General features: G+C 48.1%; 1 protein-coding gene across 5 annotated transcripts in view; it reads right to left on the minus strand.

Annotated features, from left to right (window-relative positions):
- BRD4 (bromodomain containing 4) overlaps positions 1-22,000 on the minus strand; it is an 81,665-nt gene that overhangs the window by 27,571 nt on the left and 32,094 nt on the right. For 2 of the 5 annotated variants that reach the window (XM_028498897.2, XM_028498915.2), the window contains 4 exons: positions 15,316-15,600; positions 6,387-6,705; positions 2,519-2,656; positions 1,256-1,391 (listed from right to left, as the gene is read on the minus strand). In XM_028498897.2, the coding sequence (XP_028354698.1) occupies positions 1,256-1,391; positions 2,519-2,656; positions 6,387-6,705; positions 15,316-15,425 (703 nt within the window). In that variant the 5' untranslated portion in view covers positions 15,426-15,600. Of the gene's footprint in view, positions 1-1,255; positions 1,392-2,518; positions 2,657-4,790; positions 4,863-6,386; positions 6,706-10,125; positions 10,149-15,315; positions 15,601-22,000 lie in introns of those variants that run through there. The other 3 variants (XM_055080494.1, XM_028498909.2, XM_028498905.2) reach the window with 3 other exon arrangements.

The raw sequence follows: 22,000 nt of genomic DNA on the forward strand, positions 1-22,000 counted from the left end.
GCAGAGCTGTCCTCATTCCCAGAAACACTGCCTTCTGAGTAAGCATTTCTGGCAGGGGGCTGGAATCGGCAGCCCTGGCCAAGCTTTCTGGAAATTGGCTACCCCCACCTCTCTGAATCACAGGGGGAGGCTGGATGGCTGCTGCCCTTCATGACCGGCTCAGACTGCCTCCCTGCGGTTCTGTGGGTGAGCCGAAACACACGAGGCCCTACATCTACCCCATGTAAAGACCAAACCCCTTGTCCCAGGCAAGGAGAATGGGGCTCCTTGGTCGTTAGGATACTGGACGCCTCTGGGCAGGTTCCATGGCTAAGGGGTGACCCTGAAGACCAGCTCTCCGTGGCTACCCCTCAGCACTGCAGGGGATCTAGCCAAGCCCCTCTGCTCCCATGAAGCCACCACTTCCACGTGGGATAGGAAGTCACGTGAAAGCCCACTCCTCAGAGAAGCAAACAACTCACAGCACAGGCTACCTTGCAAACATCACCTTTCTGCAGCACAGAGCTGCGGATGGCAAGATGCAGAAGGCAGGTGTTTAAACTTTTCCTAGACAGAAACATTTCATGAGTAGGCTACTCCCTACCAGCTGGCCTTCGGAATCCTGTGTCAGGCTGGGGGGCAGGGGTAGGTGCTAAGATAGACAAAGAGGGCTTGACTTCAGAAGACTATCAAATAGCAGACATGGCTCCAACACAAGTGTATTAATAAATAATTCAAATAACAAACCTTAAGGCTCTAGGACTGGAATATTAATTAAAACTGCCCTTGATCAGGTTAATTTATCTAAAATGAAAAACAAAGACTGACTATAGCACTGGTGGTATGAAGAATTCAAATAATTTAAAAATGCTTTGAAAAAGTTATACTTTCTTTTTAACTGAAGTCCATCAAAATAAAAAAAAGGCTAGGCCCAATTTTTTCTACTTTGCTGGAGGGTCACATGGTCGTATGACCCTCTGGGCTGGTTCCCCTGATGAACCTGGCCTCACCATACCCAAACAGCAACAAGGCAGGGAGTGTATAATATAGTCGTCTTCCCACGACTCCCAGTCTCCCAGTGAAATTGGAGAAGGCTGGCAAAGACTAGGGAGAAATAAAGCCAATTTCCCTGCTTTACTGTTCCCCAGTATATCCCCAAAGCGGCTCACTGGGGCTTGCAGAAATGCCTATTTCACACTGCCTTATGGGTCCCCACTTTGCCACAGGCTATTTCAGTGTGAAGCTAATAGTGCTGGGGACACGGAAGGTACCCTACCTGCTTCTTTCCTCCCACGTCCTCTTCCTTTTGCCTGGACTATCATGATCTCAGTTTCTTCAGTGGGCAGTTCGTTGATTTTTTGCAAGAAGAGCTTCTCCAGAGCTTCTGCCATTAAGACTATGTCATCTCCAGGCTAAAAGAGGAGACACATGGGGTGAGGGTTGGAAAGCCCTCCCCACCTTTCTAGACAGAACAAGAGCTCCCCACCCTATGCCCCAAAGTGTGGAGCAACATATTCAGGGTTCTTCCCCAATCTAAACCCCAAAGGGCCAAAACACAGCCATCCTACCTGGCATCAAGGAAGCTTCATATGCCTGCAGGTCTGCTGCCTCTCTAGTCTTTTAACCTCTGGCTTGAGAAACCATCCCAATGCCTTAAGTATCTATCAAGCACGGCCAATCACACACAGGGGCCCCCCGTGCACTAGAGCCTCCTTCGACATAATGCAACTTCACTAGAATTATTTGAATTACACAGGATTTCTTGCCACAGATACATGAGCAGGGCTCCAATAACGTTCCCTAGTATATCCCCAAAGCAGCTCACTGGGGCTTGGGGAAATGCCTCCTTCACACTGCCTTATGGGTCCCCGCTCTGCCACATGCTGTTCCCACTCAGTTCTAAATGGAGAACCTCATCTGTCCACATTTCCCTTAAACCTAGTGGTGAGAGCTGAGACTTTAAACAAATGATCTGGCTTCAAGGCACAATCAAGCTGAATGGTTTGGCTACTGGGTTAAGTGATATTTACGTCTACATGTAAGACCCTGTAAGGGGACACTTGATTCTATGGCCATTAGCTGTCAATGGTCATGTCCACAGTTCCAGATGCGGCGGGTGGGCCCCACTGTACCCTCTCTCACATTCAGGTTTCTGTTTGAGCACACCTTTGTACAACTATATCTTGGTAGGCTCCTTCCTGACCATTTGTGACATCCAAACGGACTTTTTAATGAGTCGTCACTGTCCTTTTCACACCTTCTCTACTAGACATGCTCAAGAACCAAAGTCCTAAGGGTATCAGAAGCACATGCTTCCAGCCAACAAGGACAGCTTGGAAACATGACCAAAATGTTTTTGGCCTCAAAAGAAACACACCCAGTCACAGGCAAAACCAGCAGTCCCATTTCCCTCTGCCGCCAATGGTCTCCTCTCGTTGGACTCTGACCCCACCTGCACCCAGCACCCCTGCCCAATGGGTTCCAGACACGCCCACCTCCTCCTTTACCTTCTCCTTCTCCATCAGCCCCCACATCTCACCTTGTTGTAGATATAACAATTTGTAAACATAGTGTTGAAGTCCTGGATACATTCCTGAGCATTCCAGTAATAGTTGTTTTCCAAGCGCTTCTTTATTGTTCCCATATCCATAGGTGTTTTAATGATCTTATAGTAATCCTGGAGAGCAGAGAGAGCAAAAGGCCAATGTCACCTCTGCAGCCATGCAGTACTCACAGGTGGGCCTGCGGATGTCACTCCAGGTCACTCTACAGACATGCAGACCTAAGCTCTTCTATGGCATCAGTGAGCCATCTCATGGGGACACCAAGATAAAGTGGATCAGGGAAGGATTACTAAAAGCTGGGTGGCAATTTAGAGAAAAAATGTGCAAGTTTGCCAACTGTCCTGTCTGGGAACAGGCTAGGCTGTCTTTACTGAGATCTATGTTTTCCTCTTTTTTTTTTTAATGTTAAAATATCCTTTCATTTTTAGTAAGTAATGCGGAAAGCATACAACCTTTAAAAAAAAAAGTGGTTCTTATCTGGTAAAATAACCCATGGTAATTTCTACTTTCTCCCCGTTTCAAATTTTCCACATCCATAAAATGCAAAATCCTACAGAACCAGCATTCAAGCCCACCCTTAACAACTGGATCCCTTGCTTCCTGTCACACTAAAGAACCAAGGAGCAAAAAGCCTCTACCTTCAGTTCATCGCACTTCCATTTCTTTTACCTGCACAGTCTATCACTAAGGATCCATTAGTATCTGGATACAGTTCAACAACTAACCAGGTTAAGTGCCAGATGAGGAATCAAATGGACAGCCCTCACAATCCTTAGTAAAAACAAAACAAAAAACACCACACAACCCCCCCGCCCCCCGGACACCCCCTCCCCAGGCAGCAGACCCACTCTTCAAACCTTCGGATCTTACTCTACAAGTGCTAAACAGAAGAAGCCAGACGGCAGGTGTAGATGTCCTAAAGCCCTTCAAATCAAACTCTCTTCTACCATCATAACTTTTTCTAATTCTAAACCTATTCTAAAACCAAACGCTTATTTTTAAAATCAACCACAGGAGGAATTTGGGGACAGATCAGGCAGTGCCCAGGTTTCCAGGTGGAAGGACCACAGAGAGCCAGGCAAAAAGGGGGACCTGCATACAGCCAGCCGGCCCCACTGAGAACCACATTCTCTGAAGCTCCCACAATTAGACTCAGGTGAAGTTATCAGAACCAAGTCCAAGGGGGAAGCCTGACAGCAGAGGGGCAGGCCTATGCTTTAGCAAGCACCGAGGTCCTGCCCACGAACAGTGGTGGACAATACTGAAAAGGTGAGCAAGTGGTGTGAGGTTCTGAGTTGCTCTGACACCCATGAGAAAGGAACAGAAGCCACTGGAATGCACATAGGGTTGGCGAAGATCACAGCCCTGCCCAGCCTCAAGGGGCGACTGAACCAGACTTTCTATGTTACATTTGTTCTGACCACCTTTCCCAAGAGAACCAAGTCCAGATATATCTGCCCCAGGGGAAATTTAGATTTTATTCCACGGCCAAAGGTCTACTTAGAATGGTGTCAGGTGCTTGAATTGGCCTCAGTGTGTCAAAAGTGGTTCAAGGCCCAACAGGATAGTGGTTGAGGACAGAGTAGGAAGGAGGAGGTGAGACGATGACAAGAGGATGGGGGCTGGGAAGACTAAAAGGGAGACAGGGGTTTAGGGGCACGACAAACCAACTGTACATGTGTTCTGAATGAAAGAGGCACAAGCATTCTAATAAGAAGCCCAGCAAGGAACAGGGGCCAAAACACAGGTAAAGATCTGGAAGGCATCAGAAAACAGAAAAAGAATAAACCCTTTTTTGAGGTGGCCCTATTAGTATTTCCTGGAGAAGGGGGTGTCCCTGGAAAACTGGGCATTAGTATGACATTGCTCCCAGCCAATCAGCCCTGCCCCACCCCTCAGGGCCAGCCCCTAGGTCTCCCACCTCCTCTTCCTACATCAGAGCTGCTGAGGGTGACATCTAGTCACACTGTGGCCCCTGTGGCCTCCACTTCAGAGAATGACCTCAAACTCCCAAACCCCTTGGCCTAACAGACTACCCACCTGTGTCTATCCTGCTGGCTGGGATGTTGCCTTCTCAGGATCTCAAGTCCCCCAGTTCCCCTTTCTCCTTCGTTTTCACCCTCTCAGCTCTCCTTGCCTCTGCACCCTCTGCATCTTCCTGTAACAAACCAACCCCTCCTCCATCTGGCCCTGCCGCGTTTTCCCTTCAAAGCCAAGTTTCTTGAAATGATGGCTTCACATCCTCACCTTCTTATTCACACCGTCGCGAATCTGGTTTCTACTTCTGCGTCACATCTTCCTAAGGTCACCAATGCCCTCCTAAAGGCCAACAGTAGGGTCAGGTCGGAATCCTCATCTGTTTGACCTCCCTGTAGTCTCTGACGTAGGAACTTGAGGGGCTGCTCTCTGCGGGTGATTCTCCTGGTCTCCCACCTCCCTCCAGTGCTATAAGAGCTGTGGGCCCCCCTTGGATTCCAACCCCCAGCTCCTTCTCTCCCCATTCTTTGCATTTGCTCTGGGAAGGTCACCTCACCTGTGGACCCTGCAGGGCCCAACCCATTAGCCCAGCTAGAAACTGGTACTGCAAGCTCTCCCAAAAGCCTCCCCCCAGTGACAGGCTCACTGCCTCTACTCTTGATTGTGGTCAATGATGAGAGTGACCTCTGAAGTGCAGATTTGGTGAGGACCCTTCTTTTGTTCCCATGCCCTTTCCTCAGTCGGTTCGTGACCCAGACCTGCAGCTCCCCCTCCTGACTCTCTTCCACTGAGTGCATACGATGGGTATTCAATGGATAGATAGTACCGGCCAGCTGTTACAGACACAGCAACTTTCAAGCAAGGAGAAGGTCACACTGGTGTGTCCCTCCTTCTTGAAACCGGACGCCTGGCAGAGGCTGAGGATCCTATACCCATGCAGCTCTAACTCCTAAACCCACGTCTGGGTCAACTGCAACAATCATCTAATTCCAATTCCCTCGCCCAGGTGAGTGTGTGGGATTTGGCAAACAGCAGAGGGCAATTTAAAGACAATTAGTCCTTGATGCTTTGAAGAAAGGAAAAAATTAACACATTTATCCCGTTTGCGCCCGAGGTTCAGTTAGAGGTACAAGTTGAGTTTCCAGAACCATTTGCTAGGAATGTGGGCAAATGGAAAGCTCTCAAAGGAAAAAGGAGAGGAACAGGGGTACAAAAGAACAAAGGCAAGTGCAGTGTGGCCACAACAAGGCGGGCAGGTGTGAGGGGGTGTGCAGAGGCAGCCAGAGGCAAAGCTGCACCCATACTCCCTCTCTCCATCCAGGCCACCTCCATGTATTTGGCTCCCTGGGAATTATTCTACTACCTTTCCCTGCCCTGTGCTCTGGGTGATGATGACAACACCAGTACCAGAAGAGGTACTGCAGCAAGCCTGTCCCTCTCACAATCTGACCAACCACGTCTGCTGAACCTACTGGGCCAAGCGAGCCGACCACATCTGAGGAGGGAGGGCCCGGACCACCAAGTGACCCCACTTTAGCTCCCCATGGAATTGAAAGGCAAGCTGCAAGCAGCCCTCTACCCATTTCAACATCTCTACAGAATATTTCCCAGAATGCTAGTATCAAAGAAACCAGTTATTATTTAGGCCAATGAGCACGTTTTCTCTCCTTCCCCACTTCCATTCATCAGGACTGCTGAAACCACTCAGTCAAGGGCCTCGTGGGTGCTGGAGTTGAGAGCTGGACCCCGCGCTTTTCACAATGACTCCAAAGGCATCTCCACCCTCCCGTAAGTCCACCCTCATCAGGAACAACACAGGAGGAGACCCCGAGGACGGCAGCCCCCGACCCTGCCCAAGTTACTCACAGGGAGGTTTAGCTTGACGGCATCCACAGGCTGCTGGAAAGGCCACGCAAACTGGTGTTTCCATAGTGTCTTGAGCACCACTTTGAGCAGATATTGCAGTTGGTTGGTCTGCCTCTTGGGCTTGTTGGGGTTGGAAGTCTCCGGGGGAGGGGGGTTGGTGCTGGCTGTGTTGGCTTGCTGGGGTTGGGCCTGGGCCTGCGTTGTAGACATTTGGGTAGTTTCTAGTCCATCCCCCATTACTGGCAGATTTCTCAATCTCGTCCCAGGGCCGCTCTCCGCAGACATGCTACTGATCCCATCACATTCTTCACCGGGCACTCTACAAGGGAAGAGAAAAGCTACCATCAGAGACCAGGCAGCAGATGGGTGCCACTCACAATGACACATCCCCCAGGGCTGTGGCTTCCAAAGACTGAGCTCCTCTGGTGAAGACTGATCAGGTTGGCTGAGGAGACACTCCATGCACTGACTAAAAGGGCCCCAGTGAGTGTGCTCCTCAAAGATTCATCATCCAGTAGGGAAGAGAGATCAGGTACCAACTCTGAGGGCCGGGACATGGAGTCTAGAGTCAACAAGGAGCTGGAAGGGTCTGTGGGAGCTATGGAGTTCACAGGGAAGTGGGTACAATACACGACAAACCAAGTTCTCACATCTGAGAGTTTTTACGGGACACTGTGTATGAAAGAGAATGATTTGCAAGCCCCAAATCATGTCGTTTTCATTAAAATTCTTATTTGTATTTGTGGCTCATGAAGGACCTAGCCAAGTGAGTAATTCCACTTGGTAAGTGGGGGCCAGGCAGGACGGAGCAGGAAGGCCAGGCTGCCCACTCCTGACTAGCCCATGCAGTCCACTGCTGAGTGCTCACACTTATGAAGAACGTTTTCTTGGTAACTTAAATAATGTATGTTTGCTGATTACAGAAATACCACAAGGTAACTGTGGTAACATAAAAATGAATCCATACTTGACCTACTGTTCTATTAACCAGCTTTTCAAAGCTTATTTATAAAGGTGTAGAGGGGCACCTCCTGTGATCCCCTAGGGGCCTGGGGGTGGCACATGAGCGTCCCCCCTCCATCAGTGCCTTATTAGCACTCTGTCCCGTGCACTGCCCTCAATGCCTGTTTCAAGACACACCATGAGCATCGCTGCGAGGGCGACTTTGTGCACCTGTCCAGTTACTCTAACAGCACAACCACAGGGCAGTGGGTTCATGTTTTTAATGTCAAGCTGTCCCTCAGAAACACACTAACCCAGTGGTCCCCAACCTTTTTGGCACCAGGGACTGGTTTCGTGGAAGACAATTTTTCCATAGAAGGCGGGGTGGGGGTGGGGGCTGGGGATATGGTGCACGCGGACCGATGCTGGGGGTTGGGGACCCTTGTACTAACCCACCCCTTACTCAGAATGCCGAGTTTCTTCACTCTATTAATGAGAAGAAACATCTGCTCAAAAGTACTGATCATCTGCACTTTTTGTGCACTATTTTTCCGACACCTTTCTGAGGGCAAGAAAAAGGAATGATTAGTCCCTGGAGGAAGAAAGACTGAAAGCTAGGAGCTGCCTGCATGTAATGAGCAACTCCAGTAATAAACCTAGGAGTTCAGTGAGGGTAAGAAAACCTCTGTGGCTGAGGAAGTCAGGCAAGGGCTTGGGAAAAGAGGGAAGATTTTTAGGACCACAGGAGCTGGTAGGCAGAGGGCACAAGAAAAAACACAGCAAGCTGGCTGGCTCTGTCACAGCTTTCTTTCTGGAACACACTTAGCACATACTAGGCACTCTAGTTGCTGATGAATTACTTTATAATTCAGTCCAAGTGTAATTTGAAACAAGGTTCTTACAGTGGTTTCTGTAAATGCAGTTCCAGCAAATGACCGAATTTTAAAGCACAAAGGGAGAACTTGCTATGTAAAAGCAACTCAGTGGTGAGTTCATCATGGGGGGCTGTGGAGAGCTGGACCTCTTGGCCCGAGGCCTGACAAAACTGACATGGCCAAGGAGATCACTTTCCTTCCAGGGTGCTCTGGTTGATTACAGGTCTAGCTATCAAATGGCCAGAGAGAACAAATGAAGAGAGTGCTGCCCCAAGGAAAAGGCTGCCGCAGGGCGGGAAGCTGTGCGGGAGCAGCCCATGGCCACTGCATGCAAGACTCTGGATCTTAGCAACTGTCCAATGTTGGAGGAAGGGCGTGTTACAGCAGTGCGAGTTAGGTGTCTAGATGTGGTCTTGCATCTGATGCTAAACTTAACTATTTAATGATGTCCAACTGCTTTCAAGTTGCCAGCAAGAATTTAGAGTTTACGCCCTCCCAGGTAACTCCCAAGACCCAAGAGGGAAGGGACAGCTCCTATGACAACTTCTAAGTTCTCTACACGGAGAACACCAGCACAGGAAGAACACTTACAGGAAAGAGGGTTTGCAGGTGCAAAGCCGATCCCTGGTACCTCTCTTTTTTTTTTTTTTTTTTGCAGTATGCGGGCCTCTCACTGTTGTGGCCTCTCGCATTGCGGAGCACAGGCTCCGGACGCACAGGCTCAGCGGCCATGGCTCACGGGCCCAGCCACTCCGCAGCATGTGGCATCTTCCCGGACTGGGGCACGAACCCGTGTCCCCTGCATCGGCAGGCAGACTCTCAACCACTGTGCCACCAGGGAAGCCCCCTGGTACCTCTCTTGCACAGACGGTGCTAGAGATGGGGAAGGGACACCCAAAGGTAAAACCAGATGGGCATCTGGCATAAGAATGTGATGGGGACTGGAAGTGGAGACTGGCTGGCCAGCAGCCTGTGGAAAGCATCCCCGAAGCCAAGAGAGCAGTGTGTTAGGAGTTCAGGACCACGAAGGGACATTTCCTGAAGCAACTTAATTTGATGATGGGCTGATGAAACTTTGCAATAGCACAACAAGCTCGAAGGAGCATTGTGGACTACAATAGTTTCCAAAGGCAGACATGACTGGATAGGCCTGCTTCAGGCTCTGGGGATACAAGGCACTTCCCTTTTCCCATCAGGGGTACTTCTGATACAAGTATGGCCAGAACTAAGGGCCATGTGGTCCTGGGAAGAAGTGTCATGCAATGAATCAAGGTGGGACAGTGGGGATGGAGGTGCTACTGGTGGGAGGGAGGTACATGAAGTGCACCTGGCTGGGAGCTTGGAAAGGACAGGGTGGATCCTGGAGCCCTGACTTGAGTAAACATACCCCAAAGAAAGCAGGATGAGGCCACATACAGATCCAGGGAGAGGGAGCATCCAAAGGCTGGGATAAGGTGTAGAATCATCAGAAAGGGCTTGCTCAGAGAAGAGAACAGAGAGAAGAGAGAACAAGGGGCTAGGCTGAATCACTCGACACTGAGTGTAATGTGGGAGGAAGGGAGGAATCTGGCTGAGAGCATGTCACTGCTGACCTAAGGTGAAGCAGGATGTGAGGGTAGCCTAAGGAGGCGACAGAAGGAGGCAGTACCTGGAAGCTGCGTTTGGCTGTGCGTGGAGCTTTGCAGACCAAAAGCATGCCTTCATTCCTAAAGTGACTGGGCAAGGAAGAGAAAAAATTTCTCCAAGTTCTGAGGTTTAGTTGATAAAGACTGGGACCTCAATCTCAGAGAAGCAGGGTCTATAGCCACCTGCAGAGTGACATGCTAGGGGCTCAGGTGGGGCCATGGGAGGGTTCACAGAACTGTGTCCCTGAAGCCACCAGGGAAGCACAGACTGCCTTTAGGTAGATGGCATTTACTTACTTATTCCCCTCTTTTCGTTTCTTTTTATTCTCATTCCAGCATTGCCAAGGGAAGTCCCTGTTTGTGCCAGTGCGAAAGGTTGTGCTCAGAGGTGTCAGCAGACGATACTATTATTTGGATGGAATTTAACATCATTGTTTTGTTCTCGTGGTTTTTAATTTTACTGATATCCATGTGTGGCTCCTGATTTAGTTTCCTTTCAAAATAATGGTACTATAAACAAAACAGTAAACTCATTAAAAAAAAAAAAAAAGAAAAACAAACCCACTGTTAAGGATGCAAGTATCAAGACAGGGAAGGACAAGGATAAAGTGGGAGTGGTGAGGGCAGCCTGGCCTGTGGCCTCACTCTGTGACCCTCTCCAGAGGAAAGCCAGTCAAGACTTACTGCAGATTCCAGGTGGGGAAGCCAGTGGGCTAGGAGAATTTGTAGAAAACTGCTGGAAGGAGGGAGGACCGAGAGGCATCCACAAGATGGCAGAGACTATGGAGCTCTCCCTCGCAAACCCTCCATAGGTAAGTGGATGGGGATGATCATTTATTGGGCAACAACAGAAACTGGGGTTTGGGGATAGTAAGACAGAAGCGGGAGACGGTGGCCACAAATGAGATACAGAAAGATACAGGATATGCTGAGTGCTTGGACACAAGTATTGACAGAGGGGCAGCACCACAGAGAAGGAAATATGTCAGTGGGGTTTAAGGACACCTGGAGTCGGCTGGGAGAGGGGTTTTCATGCAGCAGGATCAACATGTCCAAAGGAGCAAAAGGGGATGAATGTAACTCTGGCCCCATCAGGAAGGGAGTCTTGGATGTGCCAGAGAAGCAAGCATGGGAGAGAGGGTGGCATTAAGTGAGGATCTCATTAAGTGAGGATCAAGAATGATGTGCAGTTCGGTTTCCACTATTAGAGCTCTCCTAGAAAGCAGCTCAGGAATTACACAGCCAAGCATGTGCCAGGTGAGCTATGGCACACAAAGGACAGGAGCAGCCCCACCCTGAAGGAGACATTTTGGCCCTAGGACAGTGGAGCTCCGCCAGCCACAAGGACGCAGGTTGCTGGGGGGAGGGAGGGGGGCGAGACAAGCCCATCCCACCAGGAGGAAGCAGCCCCATAAATTTTCCATTAAGTAATGACATTCTGGAACTCTTCAAGCAGTGTCCCCGAGGCAAGATGAAATCAAGGTAAATGACTTCTGGAGCTTCCGGGCTGGGCTGTGCCTGTTCTCTCTCCAAATGGACTCTCAGCAAAGGCAAAGGATGGAGGACTCTGGACACAATCACTTTCCTTCACCTTCAAGCCCGGCCCACATGGGCCCTTGAGCCAAGGAAGCTGAATTTTCTGCTCAAAAAATGAACAGACCTTTTTCTACAGAAAATCTGACCCTTTAACTTTGTCTTATCTCTGCTTTAAATCACTACCTCTACCACAGAGGCCAAAACACCCTTTTTAGCCTGCCAGCTCACATCTGACAGTGACATTTAAATCCTCACAACTCTGAGATTGCTTCTAGCCTCATCCTCACTTTAAAGATAAGGAAACCAGGGCACAGAGAAGTAACTTACCCAGGAAGTGGAAAGATAGGCCATTTCTATTATGGGCTGCTGTGGCCCATAATTTGACACGATTCCTGGGAAGTTTCAGTTGAGCTTTGAGAAATCCCCATTTGTGAGCTGAACATGCACCCCTAGGAGCGTCCAATGCAAACAGCCAGGATGGGCTGGCCCATCTTAATAAGTAACATGAAAAACTAAGCACAAGACCCACATACTTGTAACAACTGAGGTCAATTTACAAGAAAAAAAATGCTGGAGGTTGCCAGCTCAAATGAGAAGGCATGATACGTGTTTGACAGATGAGATGGGATCCATAAATATATCAAAGTTTGTCTTACGATGCTCTGAGGACAACCAATGACAGGTGACACCCATGGCTCCGATGTGAGGGATCATGAAATACGACAACTGAGCCATGGGGATAATCATGGGATGCTTTGGACTCCTGTTCTGTACCCGCTTGGGGCCCAGGCAAGACTCGCACCTCAAGAAACCACACCCAGTCTGTAGCTTGCAGCTCAGCCCTCCCAAGACTGTGGGCAAGTAAACTCCTTGGGAAACTTTAAGAAGCCATTCATACATATTGCAGCAAAACACCATGATCTCTAGTCTGTTGTGGGCCAAGAAAGAGAGGCACTGGTGAGCAGTGCTATGTGAGAGCCAGGACGACTCTTCTAAGGCACAGATCCAACTGGGTTGACACCTTGAGTAAATTCTTCCCACGGTGGTCGCCTCTACCCTGCACTGTCCCAGCCCCTAGCATCAACACTCCGAACAACATGGTAGCCACAATGGGCACCTTCTCTGTCACCTTCATGCCTTTCATTTGCTGTACCTGGTGCTTCCCTGATCTCTGCCTAGTGACTCTGATGGTCAGCCCCCTCCACACACACCTGGGAGCCCAAGGGCAGGGCCATCTTTACTTTACTCTTGTCCTCTCAGTACACAGCAAGTACTCAGTGAACAACTCAGGGGCTACAGTGACCACACACAATTGTCACCCTGGGCTTCTGCTCAATTTCAAAGCTCTGGAAAAGGAAATCAGCTCACAATCTCACACGGAAAACTGCTCAGCCAATGCATCTCATCTGAGCTACATGCCAGGCTTAGGGACTCTGCAGTTGACATGATGTTCTTTGAGTGATTAAGCAATACCTGGGTGAGTATTGTGAAAAAGAATGGCAGGGTTGCTGTGGCCATGGACAGAGAGGGTGTGCACTCCTGTGGTGGGTAAGGCAGAGAGGGACAAGGCTTGTGATGGACAGGGGAAGGCACAACTGATGCAATAACACAGGAACAGGTCTGGAGGCAGGAGAGATACCAGTGCATATGAAGAGCTGAAAGGAGGACAGGCAGGATGGGACAGTGCAAGGGCCATGTGACCATGCTGGGCTTTTGTTCTTCACAAGTCCTGGACTGTGGGGTAGGGAACAGTAGTTCATCCTCAACTATACCTGCACACAGCAGCACACTGTTTACAGACGCAAAAGATGGGATGCATGGGGACAGGGTAAATCAATGAGGGTGCACACAGGGTGCTCTCTCTGTACTCTCAGTCCTACAGGAAATGAATGGCTCTCAGCACCATGGCTCAATGGGGAAAGGAGGCTGAAAACTCAAACTTATAAACCTATCTGCAGATATGGAGGAATTAATTGGATTCTCATGACAAAGTATACCTACCATCTTCAACCAAAGTTTTACATCTGAAAGATCCAAATACGCTGTTCCCTCTGTTTCCACACTGACATGTGGTCAAGAGGTGGGAGCCAGTAGGTACTGTGTTGAGATAGTTGAAGGTCAAGGGACAGGAAGAGATTTTCACCTATTGTTTCCAACCCGAAGAAGGCTGCATGACCCAACTGTGTGTCTAATTTCTGGATCTACTCCCAACAGGTATCTTACAACATATTCCCAGTTTAGAGAAATAAGAAGAAAAAGATGAAGAGACATTAGATGGTCAGTGTCCTGGTTCCCAAACTGAGTGTTGAAGCACCACAGGGTGTCACAGTAACTCAGAGAGGCACTGTGGGAACCAGCAGCACAAGGTAATTCATAATGTTAGACTGCACCATATTCCTTTCGACAATATCGTATCTTACAAAGCCTGAATTTAGGTTGCTGTGATAAAAAGCAAATATAGTTGGCCCTTTGTGTCTGCAGATTCAACCAACAGCAGATCAAAAATATTTGGGGGGAAACATTCTAGAAAGTTCCAAAAAGCAAAACTTGAATTTGCTGTGCACTGGCAACTATTTACATAGAATTTACACTGTGTTTACAATTGTTTACATAGTGCTTACATTGTATTAGGTATAAGTAACCTAGAGATGATTTAAAGTACAGGACAGAGGACATGCAAACACTATGCCATTAAAAAAAAATTTTTTTTTACTGGAGTATAGCTGATTTACAATGTTGTGTTAGTTTCTGCTGTACAGCAAAGTGAATCAGTTATATGTATACACACATCTACTCTTTTTTAGATTCTTTTCCCATATAGGCCATTACAGAGTACTGAGTAGAATTCCCTGTGCTATGCAGTAGGTCCTTATAAACTATCTATATTATACATAGTAGTGTGTATATGTCAATCCCAATCTCCCAATTTATCCCTCCCCTCCCCTTTCGCCACTGGTAACCATAAGTCTGTTTTCTACACCTGTGACTCTTTCTGTTTTGTAAGTTCATTTGTACCATTTTTTTAGATTCCACATATAAGCAATATGTGTCTTTCTCTGTCTGACTTACTTAACATAAATCTCTTGGTCCATCCATGTTGCTGCAATATAAGGGACTCGAGCACCTGCGGATTTGGGTGCCTAGCAGTGTGTGTGTGTTATGTGTCCTAGAACGAATCCCCCACTGATACCAAGGGACGACTGTACCATGTAAAAACCAACGTGGGATAGGAAATGTGGGTGGCAGGTGTCTAAGGTTCTGGTTCTAAGGTTTGAGGAGTTGTGTGGTACCCAACAGGCACACACATTCCATAAGGAACTGGCTGTAGTAATACAAGAATATCGTATTTTTCCCTTCAATTTATGTGCCCTCCCCTCCAAAACAGCTATACCATTGTTGGGACATTAGTATTTATTCAGTTGTTTGTATCTAACTACCTAATAAACAAAATTGTTAGGTATTTCCTTTGGCCTAAGATCATGATGAAAAAATTGAGATGCTAACGATGCTGTGAACCAAGAAAGTCTGGGAACCTCTGGGTGGGCTAATGAAAATAAAAATGTCAGTTCTTTTCCTACGTTTACAGAGACCCCTGATTAAGTACTCCTGCTTTCAAGGATATTGTTTGCTATCATTCCAACTCATCTAAGGACAGACAGTATTTAGCAGTCCACACAATTGCAATGTTTTTCAAATTTCAATAGAAACACTTTCTTTCCTGGAGATTAGGAGGCAAGACAGACATGGGGTAGGCTTGGATCTAGGCTTCTGAAAGCAAGCAAGAGAGGAGAAGAGAAAGGGTGATTCCTGGAGATTCAGTTCCAGTTCTGTCCATTGTGGGAGGCTGACAGTTACACTCTGTACTTGTAGTTCCACCTTAACTCCTGGTGTCCCAGAGGGCCCAAGAAGCCCAGTGACCCCACCTTGACTCTGTCCTGTCCATTCACTCACCTCCATCCTAAAGTGATACAGCACGCCGGGAGCAAGATGCAAGGGAAGGCAGGAACAGTGCAGGTTAACTGGAAAGCTTCATGAACTCTCCCATGAAATACAGTGACCATACTCAGCAGAGCTTTATGCAAGCTACCAACACACACATCTGTGCTAGGGCCTAGAAAAGCTCGCCAGTAGGTAACTGCTGCTTCCTGGGCTGATGCCCTGTACTGAACACTTATTTAATCCTCACAGCAAGCCTACATGGGAGGTGGTGGCATCATCACCTTCATCTTCATCCTCCTGGCAACAAAGAAACAGAGTGGGTGGTGGTCTGGTCAGCAGAAGGTCACCTAGGGCTGTGTGTCTCTTCAGTGCTCTGCTCCACAGCTGCCTCTGCTCACCAAACCCAGGGGCAAAGGCCTAGTCAACTGCTGGGCCCAGAGGGTCTGTTGTTTGGCTGAGGGCACCCCACCTCCATGTCCTGGCATGTATTAATCAACAGACTTTCCCTCTCTGCAGAAGCAGCCGAATGTCACATGACACTCAAGCAAGTTCCAAAGAATTTCTTCCCCGCAAACAAATCAAAGTCAAGATTATTCTCGCAGCACCTGGCCATCTGTGACTTGGCCCACATCATGGGTGAAATCAGCGGTACGCTTCCCTGCTGATGCCACGGGGAAGGGGGGGTCAAGGGGAGTGGAGACCAAATTATTTATGCTTCCCAAGCAGTAAATGGTCAGAGTGGCTATGGTTTGAATTTGTTTCATGCCAAGAAAAATGCTGGCCATGCCAGCTGACCCCAGTCTCTCAAGAAATTACAAGTTCACAGTAGCATTCACCCTTCATACAAAGGAGGACTCCCCTCCCCATCACTGCAAGGTTCTCTTATAAACAATCACTTGGGAGGCAAGAGGAAGAGTCTAACCACGGACAGAGAAGGGGATGGGGGACCCTGACTTTGGTAAAAACCTGGCAATTTCTCAATACTAGTCAATCTGCAGTAAATCTTATCCTGTGCTAGGAACATCTTCCTTGAAATGTTAGTTACACTGGCTATGGAACACTAATATCAGAAGGTATGTTTCCTCCTGGTCCCAGAGCAGAAGCTACTTCCCATTCACAGTGAAGGCCCGTTCCACAGTGTGATCTGTGTCAGAAGGGAAGCACAAACAGGATTACTTTTCCATCTGACCGGCTCAGGCGGCTGCTGAGAACAGTGCTCGTGTCATCAGCCAGACTGACGTGTCTGGAGCCTGGCCAGTGGCTGTGTGCTGAGGCAGCTCTTAGAAGCCTTAATCCTCCTTCATGCAGCTTGTACATGCCCCGCCCCCTGCCCCCTGGACTTGCCAAGCAGGGCCCCATCACCTCAGACTCAAGCTGGCAGCTGCCTTGAACCAGGCGACCCAAACTGGAGATGAGCTAGCCTTCCTGCTAAGGGTGTGTAGACACACTCTAGCTCTCTGTCCCCCACTGGATGGAACCAGGCCCACAAGGACCTTGCAGCCAGGAAGACCAGGAGCCAGACCCCGGCAGGCCACAAACCCCGTCAATGAGAATTTCAGTCCCTTTGTTTTAGAAACCAATCAGCAGGCACATTAAATTAGGAGCAGTGAAAGTTTTGCACCATCTTTTCCCTATGAAAGTTGCCAGCAGCTGGAGGTACAGTAAAAGGTTCCATTGTGACACACGGCTTACATCATGGTGTTGATGGTTAAATCTGGGCAGACAATGTGTGAATTTAAAATGTTCCTGAGATGGGCATGCAGTTAAAAAGAAAGCAAAACTTTGATATGGACAAGATCAAAACTACTAAAACAGCAGGGGGAGGCTCATTTTTCCTACAAAGGGCCAGACAGTAAATATACTCAGCTGTGCAAGACATACAGCCTTTACAATTCCTCATTCTACTGTTGCTGTATCATGAAAGCAGCCTGCTAACAATCTTTAGACGAATAGCTATGGCCGTGTGCCGATAAAATTCAGATTGGTCCACAGGCCTCAGTTTGCAACCCATTCCATAGATTTCTAGACTCTGCGTCAAGGTGAGGGAAATGTAGGTGACAAAATGCTATGTTAGAAAAGCAAAACACACAATACAGATGAAATTAGGTAAAGAAGTACAAGTGGGTGAGTACGTGAAACCATAAAATGAAGTGGGATATAGTGGTGGGTCTGTGGACCACTACACCTATTTACATTTAAAAACCAACCAACTGGGGCTTCCCTGGTGGTGCAGTGGTTGAGAATACGCCTGACAATGTAGGGGACACAGGTCTGACCCCTGCTCCGGGAAGGTCACACATGCCGCAGGGCAACTAAGCCCGCGTGCCGCAACTACTGAAGCCCACGTGCCTAGAGCCCACGCTCCACAACGAGAGAATCCACCTCAATGAGAAGTCTGTGCACTGCAACAAAGAGTAGCCCCTGCTCGCCGCAACTAGAGAAAGCCCGCGCACAGCAACGAAGACCCAACACAGCCAAGAATAAGTAAATTAAATAAATTAAAAACAACAACAACAAAAAACAACCAACTAACAATCTGCCCCCTTTCACAAGCCCCTACTGACCTCTCTGTTAGTGTGATCTTTTGATCTGTCTGCCTCTTTACCTGGTGAGCTGGCCTCCAGGCACTGCTTCTCAAAGCAGGCTTGACCTGGCCAAGTCTCCAAGTTAGAGGCTGGAAGACTGACAGAAATACAGTGCCATTAATTCAATTAATTCAATACAGTGTCATTAATTCAATTCAATTAATTCAAACTCTGCATTCCCACTGACCTAGGTCTCAGGTTGTGCCCTTCATAGGTAAGGTAAGACTGACATTTTCTTCTGCTTGCCTCTTGTAAAGTTATTACTCCTACTTCTCTGTCTGCCATTACTTTTAAACCTTTTATTTTCAAGTGATTTTGTTTTCCAAAAGAGCTGTTCTGGTGTATGTAACACTGAGATCAACCTACACTACAATATGAAATGCCAACAAAACAGGCTGTTATTTCATGTAGAAAAATCCTGCTTTGAGAGGTGGACTCCAATATGGCCACAGAGTCATGCAGATCGCAAAGCGAAGGCAGGCAGTGAGGCCAGGCACTTCCTCTGCCTAGATGGAGTTTCCCAGTAGGAAGGAAGCATAGGTAACGATGGAGAACAGAAGAATCTGCAAGGAAGCAAGAATGGGAGATGGTGTTCACTTCATAAAAGATAAAGTACTTAAGTGAAGAAAATGTCTAAGAGTGAGAAACTAGGATTAGCCAAACAAGGCTCAAAGTACAGTCTTGGGTGGCCTGGGTGTAGATCAGAAAGCTTTTGAGAGTGACATCACATTGGTTCTCTGGAACCTTCCCATTTCCAACAAAAGGATAAAATCCAAGCTCATGGTCCTCATGAATGAAATTTAAAACTAGTACAAAAAAAACAACTATAGTCTTTTCTAGCACTCCAAACACCAGGGAAACATGTTAGTGCTGACCTCCAAGCAAGCGGTCGAAGTCAAGCTGTCTGGGAATTTGGGAGGTCAAGAGGAAGGTAAATGAAGTGCAGACGATCAATGAACAACCTCCAAGAGCCGATGGGTAGCACCACATGGGCAAGAGGCAGTTTACTGTCTGTGGCTGAAATGTTCCAGAACATGCCGGCTCACAGGCACACAGTTAGTCCTGCTATGTTTAAGTGGAAACAACATAAAACTGATGAACAGACCCATGAGTGGGAAAGGTGACATTCCAACCAACTTTCCTACAATTTCATTCCCTGGGAAGCAACCTCCATGAGTATGCAAGGCTAACAGGGTGGGAGATATCCCCACAAGAGCACATTATATCTCTAAGCTTCTCTTCAAAGCAGCAGAATGGTAGCTGAAAGGCAGACTCAAGACTACACTTACTGGGGAAAAAAGGTGCCCAGGAAGATGGCCAACACAAGAGCTTCCAGAGGCACCATTACCCTGACATCCAAGTGACACTTCAGCCTTGACCACCAAGACTCCTCACTGAGAGGGAAGGCCAAATCAGCCCCTCAAAGGGCAAGAGGAGACATGGAGACACACCAAGGAGCCAGGAACAGACACATCTATCAAGGACAAGGGCACACACTGACTCAGAGTTTAGAGATGCAGGAGAGCCTAGTTACCTTGATGAAGAGCTAATGCTTATGGGTGACCTCTTCTTTAATGATATTACCCTCTGACCTTCACTGTGAAGCTGAATTTTAAAAGAAAGATCTGAGAAAAAGGATACATCTGTCATTATCAGGCACTCTCAAGAGGTGGCTCCAGCTAAGATGACTTTTCCTCTTACCTTGCCTCACCTTTCATCAGGTACAGAACCCAAATAACAATGAGAGCTGACAGTGTCTAAACTAGACATGCACTGCCAAGGTTACAGCAAAGGCTGGTGCTCTAACAGTCAAGCAGCCCCAGGGAAACAGGCCGAGTGGCCCTGGCTTCCACACACCATTGGCTTCCAGACAGGTGCTTCTCCTCTCAGGTAAGGGCAAGCCACCTCCATGCACTGCAAGGAGGTCTCTGCCCTCAGCAAACACTCAATGTTTACTTTTGCCCTCAGGATCTAACCACGTCAGTTTCAGATGGATGTGTGGATTTAAATAACCAACCTCCTCTAGATCTCAGTAACTTTCAGAGTGCAAAGAAGCCAATCAGGGACAAAACTCACACTATTTCAGATGAGAACAGCTAGGGAAGCAAAGAACTTGACAGGGATCTGTTTCTTTGTGAAAACTAATGTTTCTGCTTGCCATTAATTCCACCTAACTCCCACTGAAGTAAATGATCCACAGAGGTCAAATGCCCCAACTCTGACACAGACAGGAAAGTGGATACAGGTGCTGAAGAGAAAAGGTCAAACACCACAAAGCATGTTTGATCTCTAAGGGTGGGGGGGGTGCCCCCCATCCCAAGCCTCCAGACACTCTTCTCTGGGCAGCTGGGCCTTGCCGCAGGCAGTGGCCATTGGCAAAGCCAGCCCTAGGTGCTATGCCCCAGGGGACCTCAGCTGCAGCAGAATTTCACAGACTCAGATTCTGCTGCACAGCCCAAGTTTACTCCTTGGCAGACATGGTCAGGTCAGCATGTCCTTAGCATCCACTTAATAAGAGTTGCTCACTGGTGAGGAGCTCTCAGCCCATCAGAAACCAAAACCCCTGCCCCAGTACACAGACTATCACATTCCCAATGAACCTGCAGCATTTCCTGGAACTCCTTGCCGCTTTTTTAATTAAAATCAGGAATAACATTTAAGGATGTGGAACTAACGTTCATCACACATGAAGCTTCAAACCAAGGTCTAGTGCACAGAATGACTGAATAAAAAAATGAAAATGTGTGCACACGCACATCTCAGTGAAAACGCCACCTGCACTCACTGGGTTTAGTTAACTGGTTTGCAAGCCATGCATGGGGAAAGCTGGAGACCCACAATGCTAGGCAGCTTGAGGTCCATGGCCCTTCCCTACCTCTCCACATAACTCTCTGGCATTCTATGAGTTCTTCTAGACTCCATGCCCACCGTGTCTCACCCAGCAGAGAGCAGAGCTGAACTGGGCTGGTGCCCCCACTACCCTCTCTAGGGTCTCAATGTCCTCCCACCAATGATTCCCATATCTCTGTGCTGCTTGGCACCTGGGGCAAAAAGCTACACAGAATAGGAGCAGAGAAGTGTTCTCCTCCCATGTAACCAGTAACACAGATGGGTCGCCATGTTCCTCCCACCCCCCAGAAGCCTTACGCAGATGAGAGATGCATCTGGGCCCCTTCCCTCCACCAGTCTAACACTTAGTGGAGAAGCAAAGGCTTCAAGAGGTGTGCCCAGCGTCAAGGGCTCAGAGGCCCCCAGGCCTTATTAGGACAGGACAGAAATGAGAAAGAGAATCCAGCTGAGAATTCACCAAAAAACAACAGGGCCCAAAGTCTTCAGCAGCCTAGAAAAGGAAGTCAGAGGAGGACCTGGTGGAGGGTGGCAATGCAGGCTGCTGCACAGAGGAAGAGATCCTTCACACTTGTACCATATCTACATGTGCCTGACAGAAATAAATGTGATCACTCAAGCAAGTTAATAGTATATTTCACTAAACCCAATACACCCAAAATATCATTTCAATGTGTAACCACTATAAGAAACAGACGTCTTACATTTTTTTTCATACTAAATGTCTGAAATCCATGCATACTCCACACTTTCAGCACATCTCAATTCAGGAGCTAACTTTTCATTCAAAATATTTGCTCTGTATGTAGATTTTATAAAGTTTAAAGTTAAAAAAGTACATTCACGGACTTCCCTGGCAGTCCAGTGGTTAGGGCTCTGCACTTACACTGCAGGGGGCATGGGTTCGATCCCTGGTCAGGGAACTAAGAACCCACATGCCACATGGCATGGCCAAAAAACAGAAAATGTAGATTCACATACCCAAGATGTTCCAAACATTCTTCAATGTTCTCAAAATTAAATTGGCATCCGTTTTAAAATCTCAATTAGAATTCAATAAAATTTAAAAATTCAGTTCCTCGGGCTTCCCTGGTGGCGCAGTGGTTGAGAGTCCGCCTGCCGATGCAGGAGACACGGGTTCGTGCCCCGGTCCGGGAGGATCCCACATGCCGCAGAGCGGCTGGGCCCGTGAGCCATGGCCGCTGAGGCTGTGCGTCCGGAGCCTGTGCTCTGCAACGGGAGAGGCCACAACAGCGAGAGGCCCG

This window comes from Physeter macrocephalus, chromosome 2, assembly GCF_002837175.3.
Source record: "Physeter macrocephalus isolate SW-GA chromosome 2, ASM283717v5, whole genome shotgun sequence".
Lineage (NCBI taxonomy): Eukaryota > Metazoa > Chordata > Mammalia > Artiodactyla > Physeteridae > Physeter > Physeter macrocephalus.